This window comes from Chrysemys picta, chromosome 2, assembly GCF_011386835.1.
Source record: "Chrysemys picta bellii isolate R12L10 chromosome 2, ASM1138683v2, whole genome shotgun sequence".
In the NCBI taxonomy this organism is placed as follows: Eukaryota; Metazoa; Chordata; order Testudines; family Emydidae; genus Chrysemys; species Chrysemys picta.
This window is the reverse complement of record NC_088792.1, coordinates 6,014,610-6,039,451: the sequence shown is the minus strand read 5'-3', so window position 1 is coordinate 6,039,451 and position 24,842 is coordinate 6,014,610. Positions and strand designations below refer to the sequence as shown.

The 24,842-nt window shown below is 49.6% G+C and overlaps 1 protein-coding gene across 3 annotated transcripts; it reads right to left on the bottom strand.

Annotated features, from left to right (window-relative positions):
- Positions 1-1,012: 1,012 nt before the first annotated feature.
- Positions 1,013-24,352, bottom strand: LOC135981229 (cathelicidin-2-like). 3 transcript variants are annotated; one of them, XM_065582535.1, is made up of 4 exons: positions 24,059-24,304; positions 3,456-3,563; positions 2,352-2,435; positions 1,013-1,326 (listed from the first exon to the last, which is right to left on the bottom strand). In XM_065582535.1, exons 1-4 carry the CDS (start codon positions 24,236-24,238, stop codon positions 1,216-1,218), a joined length of 483 nt encoding a protein of 160 aa, XP_065438607.1. In that variant the 5' UTR covers positions 24,239-24,304; the 3' UTR covers positions 1,013-1,215. The 3 variants fall into 3 exon arrangements, with proteins under 3 accessions (XP_065438607.1, XP_065438606.1, XP_065438608.1); XM_065582534.1 differs by lacking the exon at positions 24,059-24,304 and adding an exon at positions 4,976-5,224; XM_065582536.1 differs by lacking the exons at positions 1,013-1,326; positions 2,352-2,435; positions 3,456-3,563 and adding exons at positions 13,603-13,906; positions 16,780-16,863; positions 17,900-18,007 and having other exon boundaries at positions 24,059-24,352.
- Positions 24,353-24,842: the final 490 nt, after the last annotated feature.

Sequence of the window (24,842 nt, the reverse complement as noted above, 5' to 3'; positions counted from 1 at the left end):
ACTGGCCAGAACCGGCTGTGACTCCCAAGCTGGGCCTCCCGGTCACCAGTCGCTGGGGTATCCATTCTCCAGGCCATTTGCTGGCCCTCTGTAACAACAAACTCCCTCTCCCACCACCTCATTAAACCAGTAATGCCCAGGGAAACTGAGTCCCACGCCCTCTGCATGCAAACCATTGAAAACAACAAGAAACCTCCCTGCTTTGTCACATCTCTCCCCCCCTTTGAGTCTGAACTGAGTGGGGTCACTTAGCCAGTGACCTGGAGAAGTTCAGGGCCCCTGCCCCGTGATAAAGCATCGGCTATAACATTGGCACTCCCCCTCACATGGACCACCTCCATGACATAACCCTGGAGGTGCAGACTCCATCTCAGGAGCTTAGCATTAGCCCCTTTTATTTGGTGAAGCCGCGTCAGGGGCGAATGGTCAGTGTACACAGTAAAGCGCCGCCCAAAAGATACGGCTGCAGTTTTTTAAGGGCCCACACCATGGCCAGGCATGGCTTCTCTATGGCCGTTAACCCAATTAAGATCCTCAGTGACTGTATCCAGGGCTTGCGTGTGCTATTTAAACCCATTCCCTTAGGGCCCCCGAGGCCAATTTTTTGCCATCTTGTGGCGGATGAATGATAATTCCAGTTTCTAAAGCATTACATGCCCTGAGTGCTACATTTTCCAAAGTGACCATTGATTTTGGGTGTCTCCAAATTTACAGAGATCTTGAAGGGGCCCCATTTTCGATGGGAAGCTACTCAGCATTTTCTGAAAACCAGGCCCCTTTGGGGACATCCCGTGTTGGGCACCCAAAATCGCTCGTCACTTTTAACAAGTTGGGCCTTAGTGTCTGGATCTCTGTTGCAGTTGGGCAGGGGATGGATCTCTTTAAGGCGGATGGCGTGTGACTCTTACTCAGGGCCTTTCATTGGCCAGCAGGACTGTCAGGTGATTCACTCCGGTTCATGTCCCCAATCTCCTCCCACAATATGGAAGCAGAGGGCTACAGTATAGGTTTGCAGAATGGCAATTTATTATGCAGAGGCGCCCTGGTGAGCAGCACTGAAAGAGTGGCTAAGCGGTAGATAGAAGCAGATACTCTGAAGTTGTTCACACTGTTATGAGCCTTGCTTCCGATGGTGCTGCCAGTGGAGGAGAAATGGAGGCACAGCTGGGTCTGGCAACAGCAGCTCACTTTCATCTCCTTCCTTTCTGGATCTTGTTAACCAATTATTTTGAGACCAGTACTAAGGATGTTCAAACCATGTTTACGAAAAAAATTGCCAGTTCCTCTCCAGAATCTTTTCCAGCGACTCCTTGTGACGAGATTAGGCTACAGAGACAAGAGGTCAGGGTCACAATCTCCACGCAGATTGAACCTGGCTCCTGCAGCTTAGGGAATGTTCATTTGTTCTCTCTTGTGTTTCATTTGTTATTAGCAATGACTAGAGGCCCCAGCTTTGATCAGGGCTGTGGGAGTTGCTGTACACATGCACAGTGGGAGACAGTCTCTGCCCAAAGGGGATTATAGTCTAGATAGACAGAGAGGCAAAGGGTGAGGGGTGACAGTGTGACATGCCTGAGGTCACACAGCTGGTCAGTAGCAGAGCAGAAAGTAGAGCCCAGGTCTCCTGAGTCCCAATCCAGTGCCCTCTCCCCTGGAGCACATGGCCTCTCTGGAGCAGCAGAGGGCATCTGACCAGTGTCACTGTGGGCCTAGGTGGCTAGTGCAGGAGAGGAGTAGCCCTCAGGAGTGAGTGTAACTTCTGGGCTCTTTGACGGACGGTGACATCGCTCTGTGGCTCTGAGGGAGGGGCAGGAGCTTGTCTGCTGGAGGGACACTGTGTTAGGGCTGTGCCATTGAAGGCCCATGATTATAAACTCGGCCATTATCCCCTCCCCTTCTGCTGTGTCTAACCCTCACACCCACCTTGGGCAGGTCCCTGCTCTAGGGTAAGAAGGAGGGGCTATGCTGGGGCCTTGCTTGGTGTGTGGGACCGGGGCCATTCAGTGTCTGCATCATACGACGTTTGTAAATGTCACTGCCAGACAAAGGCAGGTGGTGAGGAGCCTCCCCAGACCCCCCTGCCCTTGCCCCGCTCCCAGGCATCATATGGCGCTTTAGGTTTGTTATGTATCCCAGCGAGATTAGAATTTGCTCCCTGTGGTTCTGCTGGCGGCTTTAGGGTTTGTGGGGCAGGAGGCCTTTGCCAGCTCACTGCCAGTAGGTGGAGCCAGACACTTGTTCTGGGAACACTTGTGCAGTGTGAAATACCTGGCCGGGATCTCAGCGAGGGAAACCCGTAACCCTGCCTCAGCCCAGCCGTGAGCAGAGAGGAGGCCGTCTAGGCCACTCACCTCCTCAGACGCCTCCTCGCATTTGATAATGACGGAAGGGGGGTCCTGTTCAGTGGAGAAGAATCCAGAGCAGTCTTTGACCAACTGCAAAGGAGAGAAAAGAGACCTCAGTATATTACTGTCAGGGAGTGATAACGCTCAGGCCACTCGCATGTGGAGACCTGCTTCCCAGTGTGGGTTGGTCACAAGTTCAGCAGGAGGTTGGGAGGCTCAATCGTGGGCCTGGTTTGGACATCACACTGGGTCAGGACCCTATTGTGCAAGGCTCTGTACAGAGGATGGTCCCTGCCCCAAGGAGCTCACAATCTGTGTAACTCTGGCTCGTGTTCAATAGCACCTTACTTTGGGACCTGTCACTATGTGATCTGTGGGATTCCTTGTGTACTCCAGCTGCGTGAGAGGGGCCCACAGAGAACAGTGTATGGGGAAATGTAGATATAGACAAGGAGAGAATGAGTCAAAATCTACACTCAGTTGAGCCAAGCGAGGCAGGATTGCTGTTAGGGCAGAGCATGCTTACGGAACGAGAAGCGTGGGCGTGCAGTTACAGCGTAGACCTGGGTTGAATTCTCCTCTCTGCCACTGTCCTAGTGTGTGACCTTGAGTGAGTCACATCACCCACCAGTGACCCGGGAATAAGAGCACTCCCTCTCGGCCAGCCTTTGCCTGTCTGGTCTATTTCGATTGTGAACACTTTGGGGTAGGGCAGGGACTGTCTGAGTTTATGCAGCACCTGACACCATGGGGCCCTGATCTCATTAGGGATGTCAAAGTGCTAGTGTACCATGAATAATATTTTACACAAGCTGCATCCCCTTCTCCTTTTGACGTCAGTGAGAGTTCCACAGTAGAACAGTGCCCCAGCTGACAACAGCAAACCAGAGATTAAAAGCCATCCAGTCCTATAATTAGGGGTTGGATGAATGGATGTATGTTGTCTGTGACATTAATGTAAGGATCAGTAATAGGATACAGCGGAAGAAGCACTGTACCGTACCATCCTTCTTTCCTTTACGTCTCTGCTTGAAAGATGCTGTTGGGCATCTGTGGGATCAGTGAGAGAAGAACAGAGGGAGGGGTCTCTGTGCAGGGAGTGATCCTTACCCCATCTTCTTTGAATTCACATTGGTTGGGGTCGCGTTTCTCTGATACCAGGCACACTGTCTCTTTCACAGTGAATGTCACCGGCTGGATAGTTTTAGAAGACACATCCTAAAAAAAATTTCAATGAATAAGGAAAATTAACATTCACAGTGAGCATCAAGGCCCCAGGCCCCACTTTGGCCTTGTAAATATTTTTCTTTGATGTTACAGTATCGCCCAGACTGGTATCAGATCCGCATTGTGTGAGGTGCTGTTCACACACATACCCAGACAAGGCCCTTGCCCTAAAGAGAATGTAAGTATTGACTTGTTCTATTCTACTGAAGTAAACAGTTAATAATCATTCGCAGCAGTAGTCTAGGGCCCTGAATTTTTCAAATGCTGTTCAAACATAAATCCAGGAATGTAACTTCATATATTGTGGCCTAACTCTGATGTAGCTCCATTGTCTTAAATGGGGCTGATTTGCACCAGAGGAGGGTCTGGCCCATGTTTCTACAGCATGAACAAATAATTAGTATCTTGCAATTCTCTCCCCGCCTTCCTCTCCTGTCCCCTGGCCTTCTCTTAGAAAATCCAGTCACTCGGTGTTTCTGCATGTGTTTTAATTCCTGAAAGTGCGATTCTCGTCTGAAATGACATGGTCCAAGTGAGCTCCTGGGATTCCAGGTGTCATTGCCTCACTGTAATTTCTATACGTAGGTTCCTGTCTTGAAGAAGTGACTTGTGTGTGCAGGTGTTTGCAGGATCGGAGCCCAAGTGTCCTCCTTTGGGGCTTGATCATGAAACACTCTGAGCACCCTCAACTTCAACTGACCTCACTGCGACCAGAGGGTGCTCGGTAGCTCACGGGTAGGGTTACCATCCGTCTGGCTTTCCCCGGACATGTCCGGCTTTTTCAGCTTTAAATGGCCGTCCGGGGGGGATTTCTAATAAAGTAGAAATGTCCGGGATTTCCCTCTTCCCCTCATGCAGAGTGCGGCGCGGCTGATTGGACGGCTGGGCCTGATTGAAAGCCGCTTGCAGCCACTGGGGCCTCTAGCAGCCAGAGTCCCTCCCCCTCCCCCGCTCCCGAATTACTCACCGTATAATTCAAATGGAAACATTCTCTGCCTGCTGAATCTGAATGAACTGCTGGTGTCAGGCCCTTCCTCTGCACTGGGACCAGGAAGCTGCTGTGTGGTGATACAGGGAAATAGCTGTCTGGCTGCTACCCGTCCCTGCACATAGTTCACTCCCTCTTTATAACCAATTTTGGCCATGCTGCTTTCAGTGACTCCAGCTGGCTCGTCTATAAATTCCCTGTTGTTCCCCTTCCCCTAACCTCTGCCTACTTGGACTGTGAACAGGAACTGTCTTTCATGGCCCCACCAGAAATCAGCCCCGGATGATAACGAGGGTGCAAATACCAGGCTGTAGGTACAGGAGCCTAGCATCAGAGGGCAGCGATTCCCATTGACTTGCCCTGTGAGCTCAAGCGGCATCGAATAGGCCACAAAGCGATTCCCCAGGTCACTCACCCAGTCTGGCTGCGGCTCCGCTTCCAGGAGCCGATAGGCCAGTGTTGTGCCTGGCTCTTGGTTGTACGCCTGAACTGCAGCTAAAACCGCATCCTCGTGGGTTGGCAGAGGGGCTGATGATGGCGCGGGGGCTGCTGTGACCACCCCGACGAGCAGCAGGACTTTCAGGCAGGTCTCCATCCTGTGCCCTGTGGCATTCAGTGAGAGCTGGGTGGGCAGCCCAGTCCCTCCCGGGGGAAGCCCTTTTATACGCTGCCTCTTCTGTATGGGCTAGTGCCTCATTGGCTGCCTGCTTTGGTCCTCCCTTAACCGGTGGCTTTTCTCCCTCCATCGGCAGTATGTTTCCATTGGTCCCCCTGCTGGGGCGGGCAGAGAGGGAGGTTGGTCAGGAGAAAAGGAGGAATTTTTCTAATAAATTGCTGAAATCGTGTGCACCAATTGCTAAACAAGCCATGGCGGGGGGTGGCCGGGGGCCGCTGTATTGGGAAAGGCCAACGTACCTGTACCTCTCTTGGTGTAAGTCAGCGTAGATCCATGAAAGCCAATGGAGCTCGGGCAACTTAAACCAGCTGAGGATCTGTTGGGCCAGGACCTCAGCTGCTCTAAGTTGCCATTGCTCTATCTACGCTGACTTATATCAAGAAAACACCTCTCCCCTAAAGTCCAGACAACCAGCGTCAGCTCTCAGTCCAGACATCACACAACAAGCATTCCCCTAGAGCCAGTCAGTAGGCCCAGGTCGTTGTGTTTGGTGGTACCACCACTAAATCCAAGGGGAATGTACAGTGCATCGACAATGGATACCCACACACTGGACTGCTCCTGACTGGCCAACCTGCTCTTTTGGATCCCAAGCAATGGGACTGCCCCATGTCCAGTAGGAGGACCCTGTTCCAAAGCTGGAGACATCTCGCTATTAGGAAGTGTTCCTAACCCATCCCTTCTTAATATTATCCCATTGCTCCTAGTCATACCCCGTAGCCCCCTTTCCAAATGGATCCCCCTCTCTTTGAGTTAACTCTTTTGTGGCTGCTACCATTTTTTCCTTATTCTGTATTTACATTAGCCAATTTTCACTGCATGTAGCTGTGTCTCTACCCAACCCAATTTCAATTAATTTTGAGAATCAGATTTCATGAGACATTGTCTCAGGTGTGTTACCAAAAGCCATTTATATCCCATCGACCACTTCCTCTCCATCCACTGGTCCTGCAGTTCTGTCAAGCAGAGCAATCAAACTGTCAAAGCGCTTCTCTGTGATTAGAGCACATTCTCTGTGTGGGGCTCTCACAAGACTTTCCCTCCTATATAAAATAGATAATCAGTGTGGACGGTATTGCTGGCTGTGAAGTCCCCATGATCAGGATTCTGCTGCGGGATGAGAACAGGAAGTCTCAGGATTCTTTCTTCAGCTCATTCCTGGCACATTCTGGCTGACCGTTTAGCTGCGGTTATGTAATCCAGGCAGGACGGACGGGGTTTGTAACTGATATTTCCGTCCTTCCCTGGGTAATACGTGTATTAAAACTGGTGCCTGCGTTCATACCAGTTGCTTCTCTATCAGTCAGTTGCTGAAATGCTAGAAGTTTGGACGTGTCCTTTAATACTCCCCTATTAACTTGACTGATCCTTGAGTCTTAGTACTTATTATTATTTATTATTATTGTTACACCTTAATCACAAAATCATGTTTTGCCCAGCCGAATTTCCCCCCTAAGCCTAAGGAGTGCTTCTTGCATGTGCCCCCCTGGGGTTTAGGTTAAATGCAGGATTTTTTTTTATTCAAAGTTTGGATGTTGATGATTGAATCTGGCCAATAGTTTGCAAAGTCTGTCAACTCCGTGTGTGACTTTTGGCAAATTACTTTATCTCTATGGGGCTCAGTTCCCCATCTGCGACTAGTGATCCTTTCTTTCTCCCACTCTTCGTCCATATTGCCTGTTTAGATTGAATGCTCATAAGGGCGATGACTCTCCCATCCTATGTCTGTGTACAGCACTTAGCATAACTGATCTTGGTTGGTATGTGCAGGTGCTAGTGTCATATGAACTAAGACTGAGGCACATGGCAGTGAAGAATTCAGCCCCCAGTCTTTAGTTTCTGGCGCTCTATTAAATAGTGGTTTCTCTAAGGGTCCCACTGCAGCTCTGTTGCAGCCCTAAGATTTAGCACTGCTCAGCCAAGCGCCTGCAAATGTAACCCACACACCCCCTGAGAGCCACTAGATGGGACAGAACACCACACCCAGGAGGTGTGTGGGTTACACAAACATTTGCAGTCTCATTCTTGCAGGTGCATCTGTAACAAGATGTTACTTTTGGAGTTGTCGGGTGTCTCCGTGCTTTCTCTGTGCAGCTCTCCAGCACAAACTGGAGCACTGACCCCTGCTTATCACAAGACTCCTGCTTAATTGAAATTTGGGGGGGTTCCTCTTGGTTTGTCCTCACAGGCTCCTCAGTCTGCAGCACAACCTGGCCTTGGGAAACTGACCAGCACTTATCCCTCATGGCAGTCCAGGTCCTTCAAGCAGCCTCTTTCTCCAGACCTCACCGACAGATCTTCCCTGCATCCCCAGTCTGACAGAGCTGGAGCGCACCTGCCTTTTACATAGCCAGCCAGCACATCTTCCCTGTGTCCCCACTCCCCAGATCCTGGAATCCAGCCCCTCCCTCCAGGGCCAGCCAGTATTGATGCCAATACAATCCTCACTGCTCATATGGTCCCCACAGCCATGCCATGCAGCAGGCTCCTCCACAACTCCCCAGCTCTCGTCCCAGGCTTTGAACTCTGTTTCTAGAATTTGGAGACTCCAGAGCACAGAGATCAACACCTCGGATTTCGGGAATCCCCACTTGTTTCCATAGAGCTTTGTGTGTCCTCCTGAAGCCTTCAGCTAATGAGAGACCCCTAGTTTGCATGAATTCCCTTAAGACAGTTTGGTTTAGAGGGGACCGTGGGGCCATCCCAGTGCAGGCTGGCCTTAAAGACTGCCCTCATCAATGGTGGCTACCAGCCAACTCCAGGCTTCATTCCTGGGTACGGTGCTTGGTGCAATGGGACTCTCATACCAGCACTGAACGGGGGCGGCTGTGATGCAAATCACTGATAATAAATAATTATGCCATGAATTTTCCCCTAGAAATGGCTCTTTGCGGTTTTCAAACACCCTGTGCCCATCACACACACAATACAAATATCTCAGAACACTACACACCCATAGTGACTTACATGTGTGTGTGGTGTCCTGTTGTGTTGGAGAGTCTGTGATTTACCCTACACAGAACTAAAGTGCCTTTCCTTTCTCTGGTTATGCTTTCGTTAGAGGAGACAAAAATAAATGGCATAACTGTGCCTGGAACTCCCTGAAATGGAGATTATAATATTTCTCTAGACCTGGGTCTCTGCTGTGTTCGGAGAGTTAAAAAGGCAATGTCTGAATATGTAAAATGTAATATAAATTCTGCTATTAGAGTAAAGAACTCCGACCTGAATGAGCTATGGACTGAAGTTATTCAGAATGGGTCTCTCACCCTCACCTACACAGCACTGTAACGTTATGGCAGTTGCAGTTTGCTTCCCAAATGCGATGGTATTTCTTTTGCAAATGCAGGAAACAGAAGTTAGTTGGGTAAGATGCCCAGCAGTTTGCTCTCTGGAATAGGGTTTCTAGTCCATTTCTTTGCTGTGCTAAATAAAACCCCAATTCCACAGTATTGTGCAGACAGACAGACCCTGGTACCTGTGTGGCACCCCATGGTTTCAATGGGGTCCATGCGGGCACAGAGGTCTGTCCTGTGGAACGACTGCAGATTTGGGGCCTAAAAGTTGGATCCCTTGCAATGTTCAGACTAGAAATATGGTGCATTTTTAAATAGTGAAGATAATTGACCACGGGAACCACTTCTCTGGGGATGTGCTGGATTCTCCATCAGTTGCAGGCTTTCAGTCAGGATTCGATTTCCTTTCAAAAGAGATGCTCTCGCAGAAATGGAAGTTACAGGCTTGAGGCAGAAATGACTGGCTGTGGTTCTTGGGCCCATTCTGGGTTCTGCAGCAGGTCACACTAGATGACCACCATGGTCCTTGCTGGCCTTAACAGCTGTGACTGTATGAAAGCTATGAAGGTCGGCAGCAACGCTTCAGTTACATGTTTGATGGGATTCCAAATTCCTTTCTCAGTGAGAGCTTGGAAGCTCTCTCATCTCTGCCCCTCCTTACAATCGCATCATTGTTAGCACGAGAACCTTCTTCTCTGCAGCTTCTATCATTTGGACGAGACTTCTTGCTCCTCTCATCAGATGATATTTTGCATGAAAATTCCAAATCCACTCGCTCCCAGTGCCTCTCACGAGTCCAACTCAATGAGGAGTTTAGTCATATAAAGACAAGCGAATGTTGCACTGAAGTGTGTCTAGCAGTCTCAAATGTGTGCTCAAAGTTGTCAGTCTTGCCCCCCTCCAACACACACACACACACACACACACACACACACACACACACACACACACACACACACACACACACTCTGTACACACAGTCTCACAAGGCAGACATTCCTTCACAAACAATGGGAAAAAATCATACCCTACCTGTGGGATACATTCCCTGCTGGTAACAGTGCCTCCTGATTTATTCAATTTAATGGAGTTGTGCTTATTTCCATCAGGTGAGGTTCCCAGTGATTATAAGCTGGGTGCCTAGAGATGCAGGTACATTTGTCCCAGGAGGATCACTAGCAGAGTGGGTGCAGTGAGATATCTCCCTGGTGGTGGGTTTCCCTGACAGAGAGCCGCAAGGGCTGTTGCCCTCAGGACGCTGAAAGCCGTACACTCTTCTGAACATGGGGTGTGCAGCCTAACCCCACGATCCCAGCTGATTTGAGTTCCCATCTCTGCTTGTCCTGGCACGTTTGCCAACAGATGTTTCCTACACAAGGGAACAACAGCTTTCGGGAAAACCCACGTGCACAAACAACAAATCCCCCAAGGTCAGAGTGACAATCGGGGGTGTCCTAGTGGGGCAACATGATGGCCCTTCCCAGCACTGGATGGGGAGAGGCGGCATGGTCCTGTTGGTGGGTCACTGTGGCCACGGCAGCCACCACATTCACTCCTCGGCAGCAGACCCTGAGCTGAGGGAGAAGAACTGCGTGTGACAGCTACTACGACCCCCTGCAGGATCTTTGGGGACCAATGCGTAAAACCTAGGAATGGCTTCAGTGTGACTGTGTTCTACTCCCTGGAGAAGGGGTACCAGACCTCCTCCCGGAACTACAAACAGCAGGGGAGGGGGCGATTAAGGTGAGTCACTAAAACTCAACCATTCTAGAGAAGTATCTGCCCCTGGAGAGGTTTCAATAGATTGGTTCAATCTGGGGTTTCCAGAGACAATCAAAGAAAGGGCTTTTGGTGTAAAAAGGCTGAGTTTAAACTGACACGGATTCTGATCCAGCAAATGGACAGGGCCTTCTGTCCAAGGGGGTGCCCAACCTTCGCGGAAGCGTTAGTAAGACTTTGGCCTGGTAGGGACCCCAGAAGACTGGTGGGTGCTTCCTGCAATGTTTAGTGTGTGCTTAAATTGTGGGTGCCAAGGAACGAGGGCGGAGGGGGAAGGGTATCAAAAGAGCCGTTAATGCTGAAACTATTCCAGAGCTTAACTGTCCTTATAGTTAGAAAGTATTTCCTAATATCTAACCTAACTCTCACTTACTGCAAATTCTCCAATTTACAAAGGTGATTTTGAATTCTAATCCTGTCCTCCAAAGTGCTTGCAACTCCTCTCAGCTTGGTGTCCTCTGCAAATTTTATAAGCATCCTCTCCATTCCATTATCCACACCATTAGTGAAAATATTGAATAGTACCAAACTCAGGACAGATCCCTGGACAACCTCACTATAGACCCCCTCCCAGTTTGACAGTGAACAGTCATTACTATATTTTCAACCAGTGTTACACCCACTTTAGAGTATTTCATCTTGACCACATTTCTCTCATTTGCTTATGCAAATATCATGTGGGACGGTGTCCAATGCTTTACTAAAATCAAGAGAGAGCACATCTCCTGCTTCACTCCACGCACTGGGCCTGTAATCTAGCAAAGAGAGAAATTAAGCTGGTTTGACATGATTTGTTCTTGACCAGTCTATTCTGTCTACTACTTATGATTCTGTTATACTTTAGGTATTTCCAAATGGATTGTTTAATAAATGTTTCAGTAACTCTCCAGGTATCGAAGTTAGGCTGACTGGTCTGTAATTCCTCAGGTCCTCTTTGGTCCCTTTTTTAGAGAGGTACTGTACCATGTTTTCCCTTCCGTAGCCGTCTGGGACCCCACCCATCCTCCATGAGTTCTGGAGGATAATCGCTACTGGTTCAAAGATTGCTTCAGCTACTTCCTCAAGTACCCTAGAGTGAATAGCCTCCGGCCTTGCCAGCTTGAAAACATTTAACTTATTTAAATATTCGTTAATCTGTTTTTCCCTATTCTGGCTTGTGTTCCTTCCCGCTTCTTGTGAAGCATCTGATCACAATCAACTCCTTTAGTGAAGACTGAAGTAAAATAGGCATTGAACTCCTCAGCCTTCTTGATATCTTCGGTTATTAGCTTCTGTCATGAACAAATAGTTAAGGGTTAATAGCTCTTTTACCTGTAAAGGGTTAAGAAGTTCACTTAGCCTAGCTGACACCTGACCAGAGGAACTAATGTGGGGACAAAATGTTTCAAAAGGAAGGAGGGAAGTTCCCTTTGTCTGGGTTAGTTGCAGTTTTGGCCGGAGTGGAAAAGATCAAGGAATCAGCTTCTTATCAGAGTTGTGAGTATTAAAAAAGGAATAAATAGGTTTTGTTTATTTTCTTTTTGTAACTTGTCTTGGCATTAGGGGAATAATCAAATTGGGTATTCTTTTGTGCAACTAAGTTTTGCCCAGGGGAACATCCTATGTGTTTTGAATCTGTTGTCCTTGAGAGTAGCTGGTATGCTAATCTCTCCCAGAGGTTTGTCTTTCACTTTTCGTTTTTTTTAATTAAAAGGCTTCTTTTTAAAAACCTGATTGATTTTCCCCTGTTTTTAAGATCCAAGGGGATTGGATCTGGACTCACCAGGAATTGGTGGGGGGAAAGGAGGGGGGATGGTTAAATTCTCCTTGTGTTAAGATCCAAGGGTTTGGACCGGTGTTCACCAGGAAATTGGTGAAGAAGTCTCTCAAGGCTACCCAGGGAAAGGAGTTAGAACTTGGGAGTGGTGGCAGCAAGACCAGATCTAAACTGGGAATTCAGTTTAGGGGTTCACAGGCAGGTCCCTATATCTGTACTCTAAAGTCCAGAGTGGGGGTGAAACCTATGACAGCTCCCCTTTCCTCTTACATAGCAGACCTGCACTTTCCTTCATCTTACCCTTGCTCCTAATGTATTTATAGAACCTCTTCTTATTGCCTTGTATGTCCCTCGCTAGGTGTAACAACCTGTGTGTATTAGCCTTTCTGGTTTTCTCCCTACATACTTGGGTTGTTCTTTTCTACTCATCCTTAGCAATTTGTCCATGATTCCACTTTATGGTTATCAGGTCACTAGAGCACACGCCTGATGCAGCCATATTGGTCTCTCACTAGACTTCCTGTCCCTCATGACTCCAAATTCATAGGGTTTTAAGGCTAGAGCATAAGGGCGGCAGAATCAGGATTGTTGTCAGGCCAAAGAGCTCGAGGGTTTTCAGTCTGATGGAATTTGTCCCTTTAATGACCCTGCTGTGGGATTGTGTCCCTTTGGGTTTGTGTACAGGAAGCTGGGAAGGGGGCTATGGGGTCTACTCTCATTATCAACACCACGCTGAAAGCTGTGCTAGGAGCCAGAACTCTACGGGTGTGCCTGGTTGGGAGAAACCTTGGGGCAGCCCCAGCTTGTTCTTTAGGGAAAAATTCACCCCATGGCAGAGGGTCTGCAAAGGGACCTGAGCACCATCAAACCTTTAACAGCGGACATTGTCAGTCCCTCCTTCCTGGAGTGTACTAAACCCTCAGAGAGTGATTTATTTGGGGGTTATGGGGCTACCTGGGTCATAAAGCAGAGGGTGCTACCCACTATCTGGCTGGAACCCGCAGTAAATCAGGGAGGCTGAGGGAATCCACGATGGATGTGATGTTAACCCAGTTAAGATCCTCAGTGATGTGTATGCTAGTTACACCCATTCCCTTTACTGCACCTGAGGCCAACTGGTGCCATCTAGTGGTGGATGAATGAAAGTCCCAGTCTAAAGCATTACATGGCCTGGGCCCTAAATTTTCTCAAGTGACTATTGGTTTTGGATGGCTCAAAATTTGGATGCCCAACGAGAGAGCTATTGAAGGGGCCTCGTTTTCAGAGGGTGGAGGTTCAGCACTTTCTGCAAACCAGGCCTCTTTGAGGCCGTCTGTGTTGAGCACCCAAAATCGCTCGTCACTTTTAACAAGTTGGGCCTTAGTGTTTGGCTCTCTGTTGCAATATGGCAGGGGTTGGTTCTCTTTAATGAGGATGGCGTGTGACTCCTAGTCGGGGGTTTTCATTGGCCAGTAGCACAGTCAGGTGACTCACTCCGGTTCATGTCCCTAATCTCCTCCTGCGCAATATGGAAGAAGAGGACAACAGTATATGTTTGTAGCATGGCAGTTTATTATGCAGAGGAGCCCCGGAGAGCAGCACTGAAAGGGGTGCTATGCGGTAGGTAGAAGCAGATACTCTGAAGCTGTTCACACTGTTATGAGCCTTGCTTCCGATGGTGCTTCCAGTAGAGGAGAAATGGAGACACAGCTGGGTCTGGCAGCATTGACTCGCTTTCATCTCCTCCCTTTCTGGATCTTCTTAGTTAGTAAGGGCAATACCGACGTGAATAAGGTCCCAAGCATTTCGACGAATAAACCTACCAACACTTCCCCAGCGGCCCCGTGTGATGACTTTAGGCTAGAGAGAAAAGAGGTCAGGGTCACAATCTCCACGCAGACTGAAACTGGCTCCTACAGCTCAGGGAATGAATCGGCTGAATCGGCCTAAAGCCGGCCCTGACAGGAAGTAGAGCCCCGGTCTCCTGAGTCCCAGCCCAGTGCCCTCTCTCCTGGAGCACCTGGCCTCTCCAGAGCAACAGAGAGTATCCGACCAGTGTCACTGCAGGCCTAGGTGGCTACTGGGGGAGATGTGTAACCTTAGGAGTGAGTGTTGCCAACGAGCCCTTGGACCGAGGGTGACATCGCTCTGTGGCTCAGGAAGGGGCAGGAGCTTGCTTGCTGGAGGGACAGTGTGCTAGAGGTGTGCAGGATTTTAAACAATTCTTATCCCCTCCCCCTTTGCTGTCTCTACTCCTTGTGTAGAAAGAATAGTAAATATGACAGACGACCAGCTTGGCTAAACAGTGAAATCCTTGCTGATCTTAAACGCAAAAAAGAAGCTTACAAGAAGTGGAAGATTGGACAAATGATCAGGGAGGAGTATAAAAATATTGCTCAGGCGTGCAGGAGTGAAATCAGCAAGGCCAAATCACACTTGGAGTTGCAGTTAGGAAGAGATGTTAAGAGTAACAAGAAGGGTTTCTTCAGGTATGTTAGCAACAAGAAGAAAATCAAGGAAAGTGTGGGCCCCTTACTGAATAAGGGAGGCAAACTAGTGACCGAGGATTGGAAAAAGCTAATGTACTCAATGATTTTTTTGCCTCTGTCTTCACGCACAAGGTCAGCTCCCAGATTGCTGCACTGGGCAGTACAGCATGGGGAGAAGGTGACCAAACCTCTGTGGAGAAAGAAGTGGTTCGGGACTATTTAGAAAAACTGGACGTGCACAAGTCCATGGGGCCGGATGCGCTGCATCCAAGGGTGCTAGAGGAGTTGGCGGGTGAGATTGCAGAGCCATTAGCCATTATTTTTGAAAACTCATGGCGATCGGGGGAGGTCCCGGATGACTGGAAAAAGGCTAATGTAGTGCCCATCTTTAAAAAAGGGAAGAAGGAGGATCCGGGGAACTACAGGCCAGTCAGCCTCACCTCAGTCCCTGGAAAAATCATGGAGCAGGTCCTCAAGGAATCAATTATGAAACATTTAGAGGAGAGGAAAGTGATCAGGAACAGTCAGCATGGATTCACGAAGGGGAAGTCGTGCCTGACTAACCTAATTGCCTTCTATGATGAGATAACTGGCTCTGTTGATGAGGGGAAAGCAGTGGATGTGTTATTCCTTGACTTTAGCAAAGCTTTTGATACAGTCTCCCACAGTATTCTTGCCGCCAAGTTAAAGAAGTATGGGCTGGATGAATGGACTGTAAGGTGGATAGAAAGCTGGCTAGATCGTCGGGCTCAACGGGTAGTGATCAATGGCTCCATGTCTAGTTGGCAGCCGGTTTCAAGCGGAGTGCCCCAAGGGTCGGTCCTGGGGCCGGTTTTGTTTAATATCTTTATTAATGATCTGGAGGATGGTGTGGACTGCACTCTCAGCAAGTTTGCAGATGACACTAAACTAGGAGGCGTGGTAGATACACTAGAGGGTAGGGTTCGGATACAGAGGGACCTAGACAAATTAGAGGATTGGGCCGAAAAAAACCTGATGAGGTTCAACAAGGACAAGTGCAGAGTCCTGCACTTAGGACGGAAGAATCCCATGCACTGCTACAGACTAGGACCGAATGGCTAGTTAGCAGTTCTGCAGAAAAGGACCTAGGGGTCACAGTGGACGAGAAGCTGGATATAAGTCTACAGTGTGCTCTTGTTGCCAAGAAGGCTAACGGCATTTTGGGCTGTATAAGTAGGGGCATTACCAGCAGATCGAGGAACGTGATCGTTCCACTTTATTCAACATTGGTGAGGCCTCATCTGGAATACTGTGTCCAGTTTTGGTCCCCACACTACAAGAAGGATGTGGAAAAATTGGAAAGAGTCCAGCGGAGGGCAACAAAAATGATTAGGGGTCTGGAGCACATGACTTATGAGGAGAAGCTGAGGGAATTGGGATTCTCCAGAAGAGAAGAATGAGGGGGGATTTGATAGCAGCCTTCAACTACCTGAAGGGGGGTTCCAAAGAGGATGGAGCTCGGATGTTCTCAGTGGTGGCAGATGACAGAACAAGGAGCAATGGTCTCAAGTTGCAGTGGGGGAGGTCTAGGTTGGATATCAGGAAAAACTATTTCACTAGGAGGGTGGTGAAACACTGGAATGCGTTACCTAGGGAGGTGGTGGAGTCTCCTTCCTTGGAGGTTTTTAAGGCCTGGCTTGACAAAGCCCTGGCTGGGATGATTTAGCTGGGAATTGGTCCTGCTTTGAGCAGGGGGTTGGACTAGATGACCTCTTGAGGTCCCTTCCAACTCTGATATTCTATGATTCTATGATTCCTTACGCCCACCTTGGCCCACGTAGTAGGGAAGGTCCCTGTTCTAGGGTAAGAAGGCGGGGCCATGCTGGGGCCTTTTGCCTGGTGTGTGGGACCAGGGGCCATTCAGTGTCTGCATCATACGACGTTTGTAAATGTCACTGCCAGACAAGGGTAGGTGGTGAGGAGTCTCCTGAGGCCCCCTGCCCTTGCCCCGCCCCCAGTCACCATATGGGGCTTTAGGTTTGTTATGTATCCCAGCAAGATTAGAATTTGCTCCCTGCGGTTCTGCTGGCGGCTGTAGGGTTCCATCTCCAGGCTCGTGGGGCAGGAGACCTTTGCCAGCTCACTGCCAGTAGGTGGAGCCAGACACTTGTTCTGGGGACACTTGTGCAGTGTGAAATACCTGGCCGGGATCTCAGCGAGGGAAACCCGTAACCCTGCCTCAGCCCAGCGGTGAGCAGAGAGGAGGCCGTCTAGGCCACTCACCTTCTCAGACGCCTCCTCGCATTTGATAATGATGGAAGGGGGGTCCTGTTCAGTGGAGAAGAATCCAGAGCAGTCTTTGACCAGCTGCAAGGGAGAGAAAAGAGACCTCAGTATATTACTGTCAGGGAGTGATAACGCTCAGGCCACTCGCGTGTGGAGACCTGCTTCCCGCTGTGGGTTGGTCACAAGTTCAGCAGGAGGGTGGGAGGCTCAACTGTGGGCCTGGTTTGGACATCACACTGGGTCAGGACCCCATTGTGCAAGGCGCTGTACAGAGGATGGTCCCTGCCCCAAGGAGCTCACAATCTATATAACCCTGGCTCGTGTTCAATAGCACCTTACTTTGGGACCTGTCACTATGTGATCTGTGGGATTCCTTGTGTACTCCAGCTGCGTGAGAGGGGCCCACGGAGAACAGCGTATGGGGAAATGTAGATAGAGACAAGGAGAGAATGAGTCAAAATCTACACTCAGTTGAGCCAAGCGAGGCAGGATTGCTGTTAGGGCAGAGCATGCTTACGGAACGAGAAGCGTGGGCATGCAGTTACAGCACTGGGCACAGATTCAGGAGACCTGGGTTGAAGTCTCCTCTCTGCCACTGTCCTGGTGTGTGACCTTGAGTGAGTCACAGCACCCACCAGTGACCCGGGGATAAGAGCGCTCCCTCTCGGCCAGCCTTTGCCTGTCTGGTCTATTTCGATTGTGAACACTTTGGGGCAGGGCAGGGACTGTCTGAGTTTATGCAGCACCTGACACCATGGGGCCCTGAACTCATTAGGGATGTCAAAGTGCTAGTGTACCATGAATAATATTTTACACGAGCTGCATCCCCTTCTCCTTTTGACTTCAGTGAGAGTTCCACAGTAGAACAGTGCCCCAGCTGACAACAGCAAACCAGAGATTAAAAACCATCCAGTCCTATAATTAGGGGTTGGATGAATGGATGTATGTTGTCTGTGACATTAATGTAAGGATCAGTAATAGGATACAGCGGAAGAGGCACTGTACCGTGCCACCCTTCTTTCCTTTACGTCTCTGCTTGAAAGATGCTGTTGGGCATCTGTGGGATCAGTGAGAGAAGAGCAGAGGGAGGGGTCTCCGTGCAGGGAGTGATCCTTACCCCATCTTCTTTGAATTTACATTGGTTGGGGTCGTGTTTCTCTGATACCAGGCACACTGTCTCTTTCACAGTGAACGTCACAGGTTGGATAGTTTTAGAAGACACATCCTAAAAAAAATTTCAATGAATAAGGAAAATTAACATTCACAGTGAGCATCAAGGCCCCAGGCCCCACTTTGGCCTTGTAAATATTTTTCTTTGATGTTACAGTATCACCCAGATTGGTATCAGATCCGCATTGTGTGAGGTGCTTTCACACACATACCCAGACAAGGCCCTTGCCCTAAAGAGAATGTAAGTATTGACTTGTTCTATTCTACTGAAGTAAACAGTTAATAATCATTCGCAGCAGTAGTCTAGGGCCCTGAATTTTTCAAATGCTGCTCAAACATAAATCCAGGAATGTAACTTCATATATTGTGGCCTAACTCTGATGTAGCTCCATTGTCTTAAATGGGGCTGATTTGCACCAGAGGAGGGTCTGGCCCATGTTTCTACAGCATGAACAAATAATTAGTATCTTGCAATTCTCTCCCCGCCTTCCTCTCCTGTCCCCTGGCCTTCTCTTAGAAAATCCAGTCACTCAGTGTTTCTGCATGTGTTTTAATTCCTGAAAGTGCGATTCTGGTCTGAAATGACATGGTCCAAGTGAGCTCCTGGGATTCCAGGTGTCATTGCCTCACTGTAATTTCTATACGTAGGTTCCTGTCTTGAAGAAGTTACTTGTGTGTGCAGGTGTTTGCAGGATCGGAGCCCAAGTGTCCTCCTTTTGGGCTTGATCGTGAAACACTCTGAGCTCCCTCAACTTCCACTGACCTCACTTCGACCAGAGGGTGCTCGGTAGCTCACGGGATCAAAACTTTAATTAAAAGTTTGATTATTTCCCCCAATTGAATGTTTGCTCTGAAGCTCAAGCCCTGCTTTTGCTTTTCATTCCTCATCATGGGAACCCAAGAAACAAGGTGCTTTTGATAATGAAAGGCTAGGTCTATACTACCCGCCTGAATCGGCGGGTAGAAATCGACCTGTCGGGGATCGATTTATCGCGTCCCGTCGGGACGCGACAATCGATCCCCGAATCGGCGCTCTAACTCCACCAGCGGAGGTGGTAGTAAGCGCCGCCGACAAAAAGCCCCAGAAGTCGATTTTGCCGCCGTCCTCACAACGGGGTAAGTCAGCTGCAATACGTCGAATTCAGCTACGCTATTCACGTAGCTGAATTTGCGTATCTTAAATCGACTCCCCCCGGTAGTGTAGATGTACCCCAAGAGAAGGAACAGAATCCAACTCCCCTCTGAATACCCAGCTGGAGTACAAAGGAGTGAGCATTTCTGTTAGCCATGGGCCAGGATTTTAGAACGTGGCTGGTGAGTTTGTGTGCCTCACGATTGGGTGCCCTATTTGAGGGCCTTAAAGGGGCCTGAGTCTTGGAGTGCGGGTGCTGAGAATGTTCTAGAAATCAGACCCTTCTGAGGCGTTTCCAGTTGGGCAACTGAAACCACTCGTCACTTACAAAACTCTTAAAACCCAAATCATCGAATCATAGAATATCAGGGTTGGAAGGGTCCTCAGGAGGTATCTAGTCCAACCTCCTGCTCAAAGCAGGACCAATTCCCAACTAAATCATCCCAGCCAGGGCTTTGTCAAGCCGGCCCTTAAAAACCTCCAAGGAAGGAGATTCCACCACCTCCCTAGGTAATGCATTCCAGTGCTTCACCACCCTCCTAGTGAAATAGTGTTTCCTAATATCCAACCTAGACCTCCCCCACTGCAACTTGAGACCATTGCTCCTTGTTCTGTCATCTGCCACCACTGAGAACAGCCGAGCTCCATCCTCTTTGGAACCCCCTTCAGGTAGTTGAAAGCAGCTATCAAATCCCCCCTCGTCCTTCTCTTCTGGAGACTAAACAATCCCAGTTCCCTCAGCCTCTCCTCATAAGTCATGTGCTCCAGACCCCTAATCATTTTTGTTGCCCTCTGCTGGACTCTTTCCAATATTTCCACATCCTTCTTGTGTGGGGCCCAAAACTGGACACAGTACTCCAGATGAGGCCTCACCAATGTCGAATAAAGGGGAACGATCATGTTCCTCGATCTGCTGGCAATGCCCCTACTTATACAGCCCAAAATGCCGTTAGCCTGCTTGGCAACAAGAGCACACTGTTGACTCATATCCAGCTTCTCGTCCACTGTGACCCCTAGGTCCTTTTCTGCAGAACTGCTACCTAGCCATTCGGTCCCTAGTCTGAAGCAGTGCATGGGATTCTTCCGTCCTAAGTGCAGGACTCTGCACTTGTCCTTGTTGAACCTCATCATGTTTTTTCCCCCAATCCTCTAATTTGTCTAGGTCCCTCTGTATCCAATCCCTACCCTCCAGTGTATCTACTGGGTATAAATCTACCCAGTTTAGTGTCATCTGCAAACTTGCTGAGGGTGCAATCCACACCATCCTCCAGATCATTAATGAAGATTTTAAACAAAACTGGCCCCAGGACCGACCCTTGGGGCACTCCGCTTGAAACCGGCTGCCAACTAGACATGGAGCCTTTGATCACTACCTGTTGAGCCCGACGATCTAGCCAGCTTTCTATCCACCTGTCACGGAGTGTGGGGTAACTCAGGGCCCTGCACCCCCGGCTTCCTGCGATTCACCATGACTCTCAGCCAGCCAGTAAAGCAGAAGGTTTATTTAGATGACAGGGACGCAGTCCAAGGCAGGTCTTGCAGGCACAGACCACAGGATACCCCTCAGTTAGGTCCATCTTGGGGTCCTTGGGCACCTCAGCCCCCTTGGGAGGTCAGAGCCCTCTCTGCTTCCCAGCCACCTCCCCCGCCAGCTTCCGAGACTCTGCCTTCAGCGACCCCTCCCACAGCCTTTGTTCAGTTTCCCGGGCAAAGGTGTCACCTGGCCTCTAACCCCTTCCTGGGTTCTCATGTTACATAGATTCGTAGATTCTAGGACTGGAAGGGACCTCGAGAGGTCATCGAGTCCAGTCCCCTGCCCGCATGGCAGGACCAAATACTGTCTAGACCATCCCTGATAGACATTTATCTAATGTTCAGGTATTCTCCGTTGGTCAGTCTCCCATCCCCCAATGCAGACTATCCCAGCCACACTCCCCTGTCAGCATTCACAGACCACAGTAAGAACAGTCCCAGTTCGTCACATCTCTCCCCCCTTCCAGACCGAACTTAGCGGGGTCACTTCAGCCAGTGACCCGGGGAAGTTCGAACCTACCCCCGTTCCCATGGATGCCCCAGCATCCCTCCCATTCCTTGGTGAGAATTACACCAGGCCCCTCCAGTTTCACGCCCCCCCTTAGGTCGGGGGTGCTCGAGGGCACTCGTAGTTCGCATGTGGGAAGGTTTATGCGGCCTGTGCCCTTTTCCCACCCCCATACCTCTGGGGTTCCAACTGGGCTGTGGTCTTCTCCCAGCGCTCCAGTCTGGAGGTCTGTGCTTCGGGCTCTCTTGGTTCAGAGCCCCCCTTTTAACCTTGGCCACCCTCTGGAAAGGCTCCTCTATGCTGGGCAAGGGTCCTAAATCCGTTTTCCCCTTGTCCCGGGCCTTCCTCCCCCTCTGACAGGGGTCACAGGATCGGCAGTACTGCCGGACAGTAACAAAGACCCCAGGCCAGTAAAAGCTCCGTAGCAGCCTCTGCTGGGTACGCCAGGTTCCCTGGTGCCCTGAGAGGGGAATGTCATGGGCCCGGTACAGCAGCTGGTGGCGATACTTCTGGGGTACCACCAGCTGCCTCCTGATCCCCCCGACTCCATTTTCCCTGGGGGAGCCCATTCTCGGTACAGGAACCCCTTCTCCCACAGGAACCTTTTCCGGCCATCTCTCCCCATGGTCTGTACCGCACTGAGGTCGGCCAGGTCCCTTATCTTCCGCAAGGAGGGATCTTTCTGCACCTCGGCCTGGAACTCAGCAGCTGGGACAGGGATGGCCACCTGCTCTTTCTTGCCGGCTGGGTCTGAAGCTGAAGCCTCCCTGAGCCGTGTCCCTGGGTGTTCCCTCCCTACCAGGTTAGGGTCCTGCGCCTCGGGCAAGGCACCCTCCCCAAGGTCAGGGCGCAGTGCTGTCACCTGGCCTCTAACCCCTTCCTGGGTTCTCATGTTACATGCTCAGGTATTCTCCGTTGGTCAGTCTCCCATCCCCCAATGCAGACTATCCCAGCCACACTCCCCTGTCAGCATTCACAGACCACAGTAAGAACAGTCCCAGTTCATCACACCACCTTACAGTCCATTCATCCAGCCCATACTTCTTTAACTTGGTGGCAAGAATACTGTGGGAGACCGTATCAAAAGCTTTGCTAAAGTCAAGGAATAACACATCCACTGCTTTCCCCTCATCCACAGAGCCAGTTATTGCCTCATAGAAGGCAATTAGGTTGGTCAGGCACGACTTCCCCTTGGTGAATCCATGCTTACTGTTCCCGATCACTTTCCTCTCCTCTAAGGGCTGGTCCACACTAACCCCCCACTTCGAACTAAGATATGCAACTTCAGCTATGTTATTCACGTAGCTGTAGTCGAACTATTTTAGCTCGAATTTACCGCGGGTCCACACGCGGCAGGCAGGCTCCCCCATCGACTCCGTGTACTCCTCTCGTGGAGCAGGAGTACCGGTGTCGACGGCGAGCACTTCCGGGATTGATTTATCGCGTCTAGACAAGACGCGATAAATCAATCCCAGAAGATCGATTGCTTACCGCTGGACACGGAGGTAAGTATAGACGTACTCTAAGTGTTTCATAATTGATTCCTTTTAAATCTGACAGCTCTGACTCTGAATACGCAGAGGGAGCAGCTCTGCTGAGCAAGGGGATGCCATTTGGGGCACTCTCACTTTTCAGAGCAAGGGCAGCATTTTAAAACCAACACAAACTTGTACTGAAGATAAGCGGTAACTCTGGCAACTTTTGCAATCAACATAGGGGGCAGGGACTGGACTCGATGACCTCTCGAGGTCCCTTCCACTCCTAGAATCTATGAATCTATGAACAGGAGTCAGTGAACAGGGCATTAATGAAAAATTACATACATTAGAGCATAGGATAGTGTATGCTTATTTTGATTGCAAGGTATTGCTCCGTGCCTCAGTTTCCCCCTCTAAAATGTGGATAATAATATGTCCTTTCTCCCACCCTTTGTCTTATCTATTTGTATTGTAAAGTTCTAGGCAGCAACTATCTCTTACTATGTATTTGTACAGCACCTAGCACAATAGGGCTGTGGTCTTGGCTTGAACCTCTAATGCTGCTGGGATATAAATAATATATCAATTAGGTCCCTCCGGGAAGAATAGTGCCCAGCACTTTGTTGCCACTTAATAAATAATGAAAATAAGGGATTAACGAATGTCTTTAAATTAAGTCTGTCTTCTACATACGGCTCAATTTGAATTTTCTGTGCAAGGAGACGCAGGGAGGGCACTGAATTCAAAAGGTCTTTTTCTAAAGCTTTTTAAACTTTCAAAGAACCATCTTTTAATGACCAAAAATCAGTATTTATTTGTAAAGGCTCAGAAAGCAGACAGCTAAAAGAAAAAAACCCAGAACCCCACCGGTATCTTTATTAAATCGTGATTTTTTAAGCCAATCCCATGATTTTTTCAGGACTGACTCATTCTCTTTGAACACTTGTGGCTGGCCACCGCCTTTGCGCCAGGCGCTGTACAAACACAGAGTAAGTTGGTCCCTGCCCCGAATTACTCACCGTATAATTCAAATGGAAACATTCTCTGCCTGCTGAATCTGAATGAACTGCTGGTGTCAGGCCCTTCCTCTGCACTGGGACCAGGAAGCTGCTGTGTGGTGATACAGGGAAATAGCTGTCTGGCTGCTACCCGTCCCTGCACGTAGTTCACTCCCTCTTTATAACCAATTTTGGCCATGCTGCTTTCAGTGACTCCAGCTGGCTCGTCTATAAATTCCCTGTTGTTCCCCTTCCCCTAACCTCTGCCTACTTGGACTGTGAACGGGAACTGTCTTTCATGGCCCCACCAGAAATCAGCCCTGGATGATAACGAGGGTGCAAATACCAGGCTGTAGGTACAGGAGCCTAGCATCAGAGGGCAGCGATTCCCATTGACTTGCCCTGTGAGCTCAAGCGGCATCGAATAGGCCACAAAGCGATTCCCCAGGTCACTCACCCAGTCTGGCTGCGGCTCAGCTTCCAGGAGCCGATAGGCCAGTGTTGTGCCTGGCTCTTGGTTGTACGCCTGAACTGCAGCTAAAACCGCATCCTCGTGGGTTGGCAGAGGGGCTGATGATGGCGCGGGGGCTGCTGTGACCACCCCGACGAGCAGCAGAACTTTCAGGCAGGTCTCCATCCTGTGCCCTGTGGCATTCAGTGAGAGCTGGGTGGGCAGCCCAGTCACTCCCGGGGGAAGCCCTTTTATACGCTGCCTCCTCTGTATGGGCTAGTGCCTCATTGGCTGCCTGCTTTGGTCCTCCCTTAACCGGTGGCTTTTCCGCCTCCATCTGCAGGATGTTTCCATTGGTCCCCCTGCTGGGGCGGGCAGAGAGGGAGGTTGGTCAGGAGAAAAGGAGGAATTTTTCTAATAAATTGCTGAAATCGTGTGCACCAATTGCTAAACAAGCCATGGCGGGGGGTGGCCGGGGGCCGCTGTATTGGGAAAGGCCAAGGTACCTGTACCTCTCTTGGTGTAAGTCAGCGTAGATCCATGAAAGCCAATGGAGCTAGGATAACTTAAACCAGCTGAGGATCTGTGGGGCCAGAACCTCAGCTGCTCTAAGTTGCCATTGCTCTATCTACGCTGACTTATATCAAGAAAACACCTCTCCCCTAAAGTCCAGACAACCAGCGTCAGCTCTCAGTCCAGACATCACACAACAAGCATTCCCCTAGAGCCAGTCAGTAGGCCCAGGTCGTTGTGTTTGGTGGTACCACCGCTAAATCCAAGGGGAACGTAC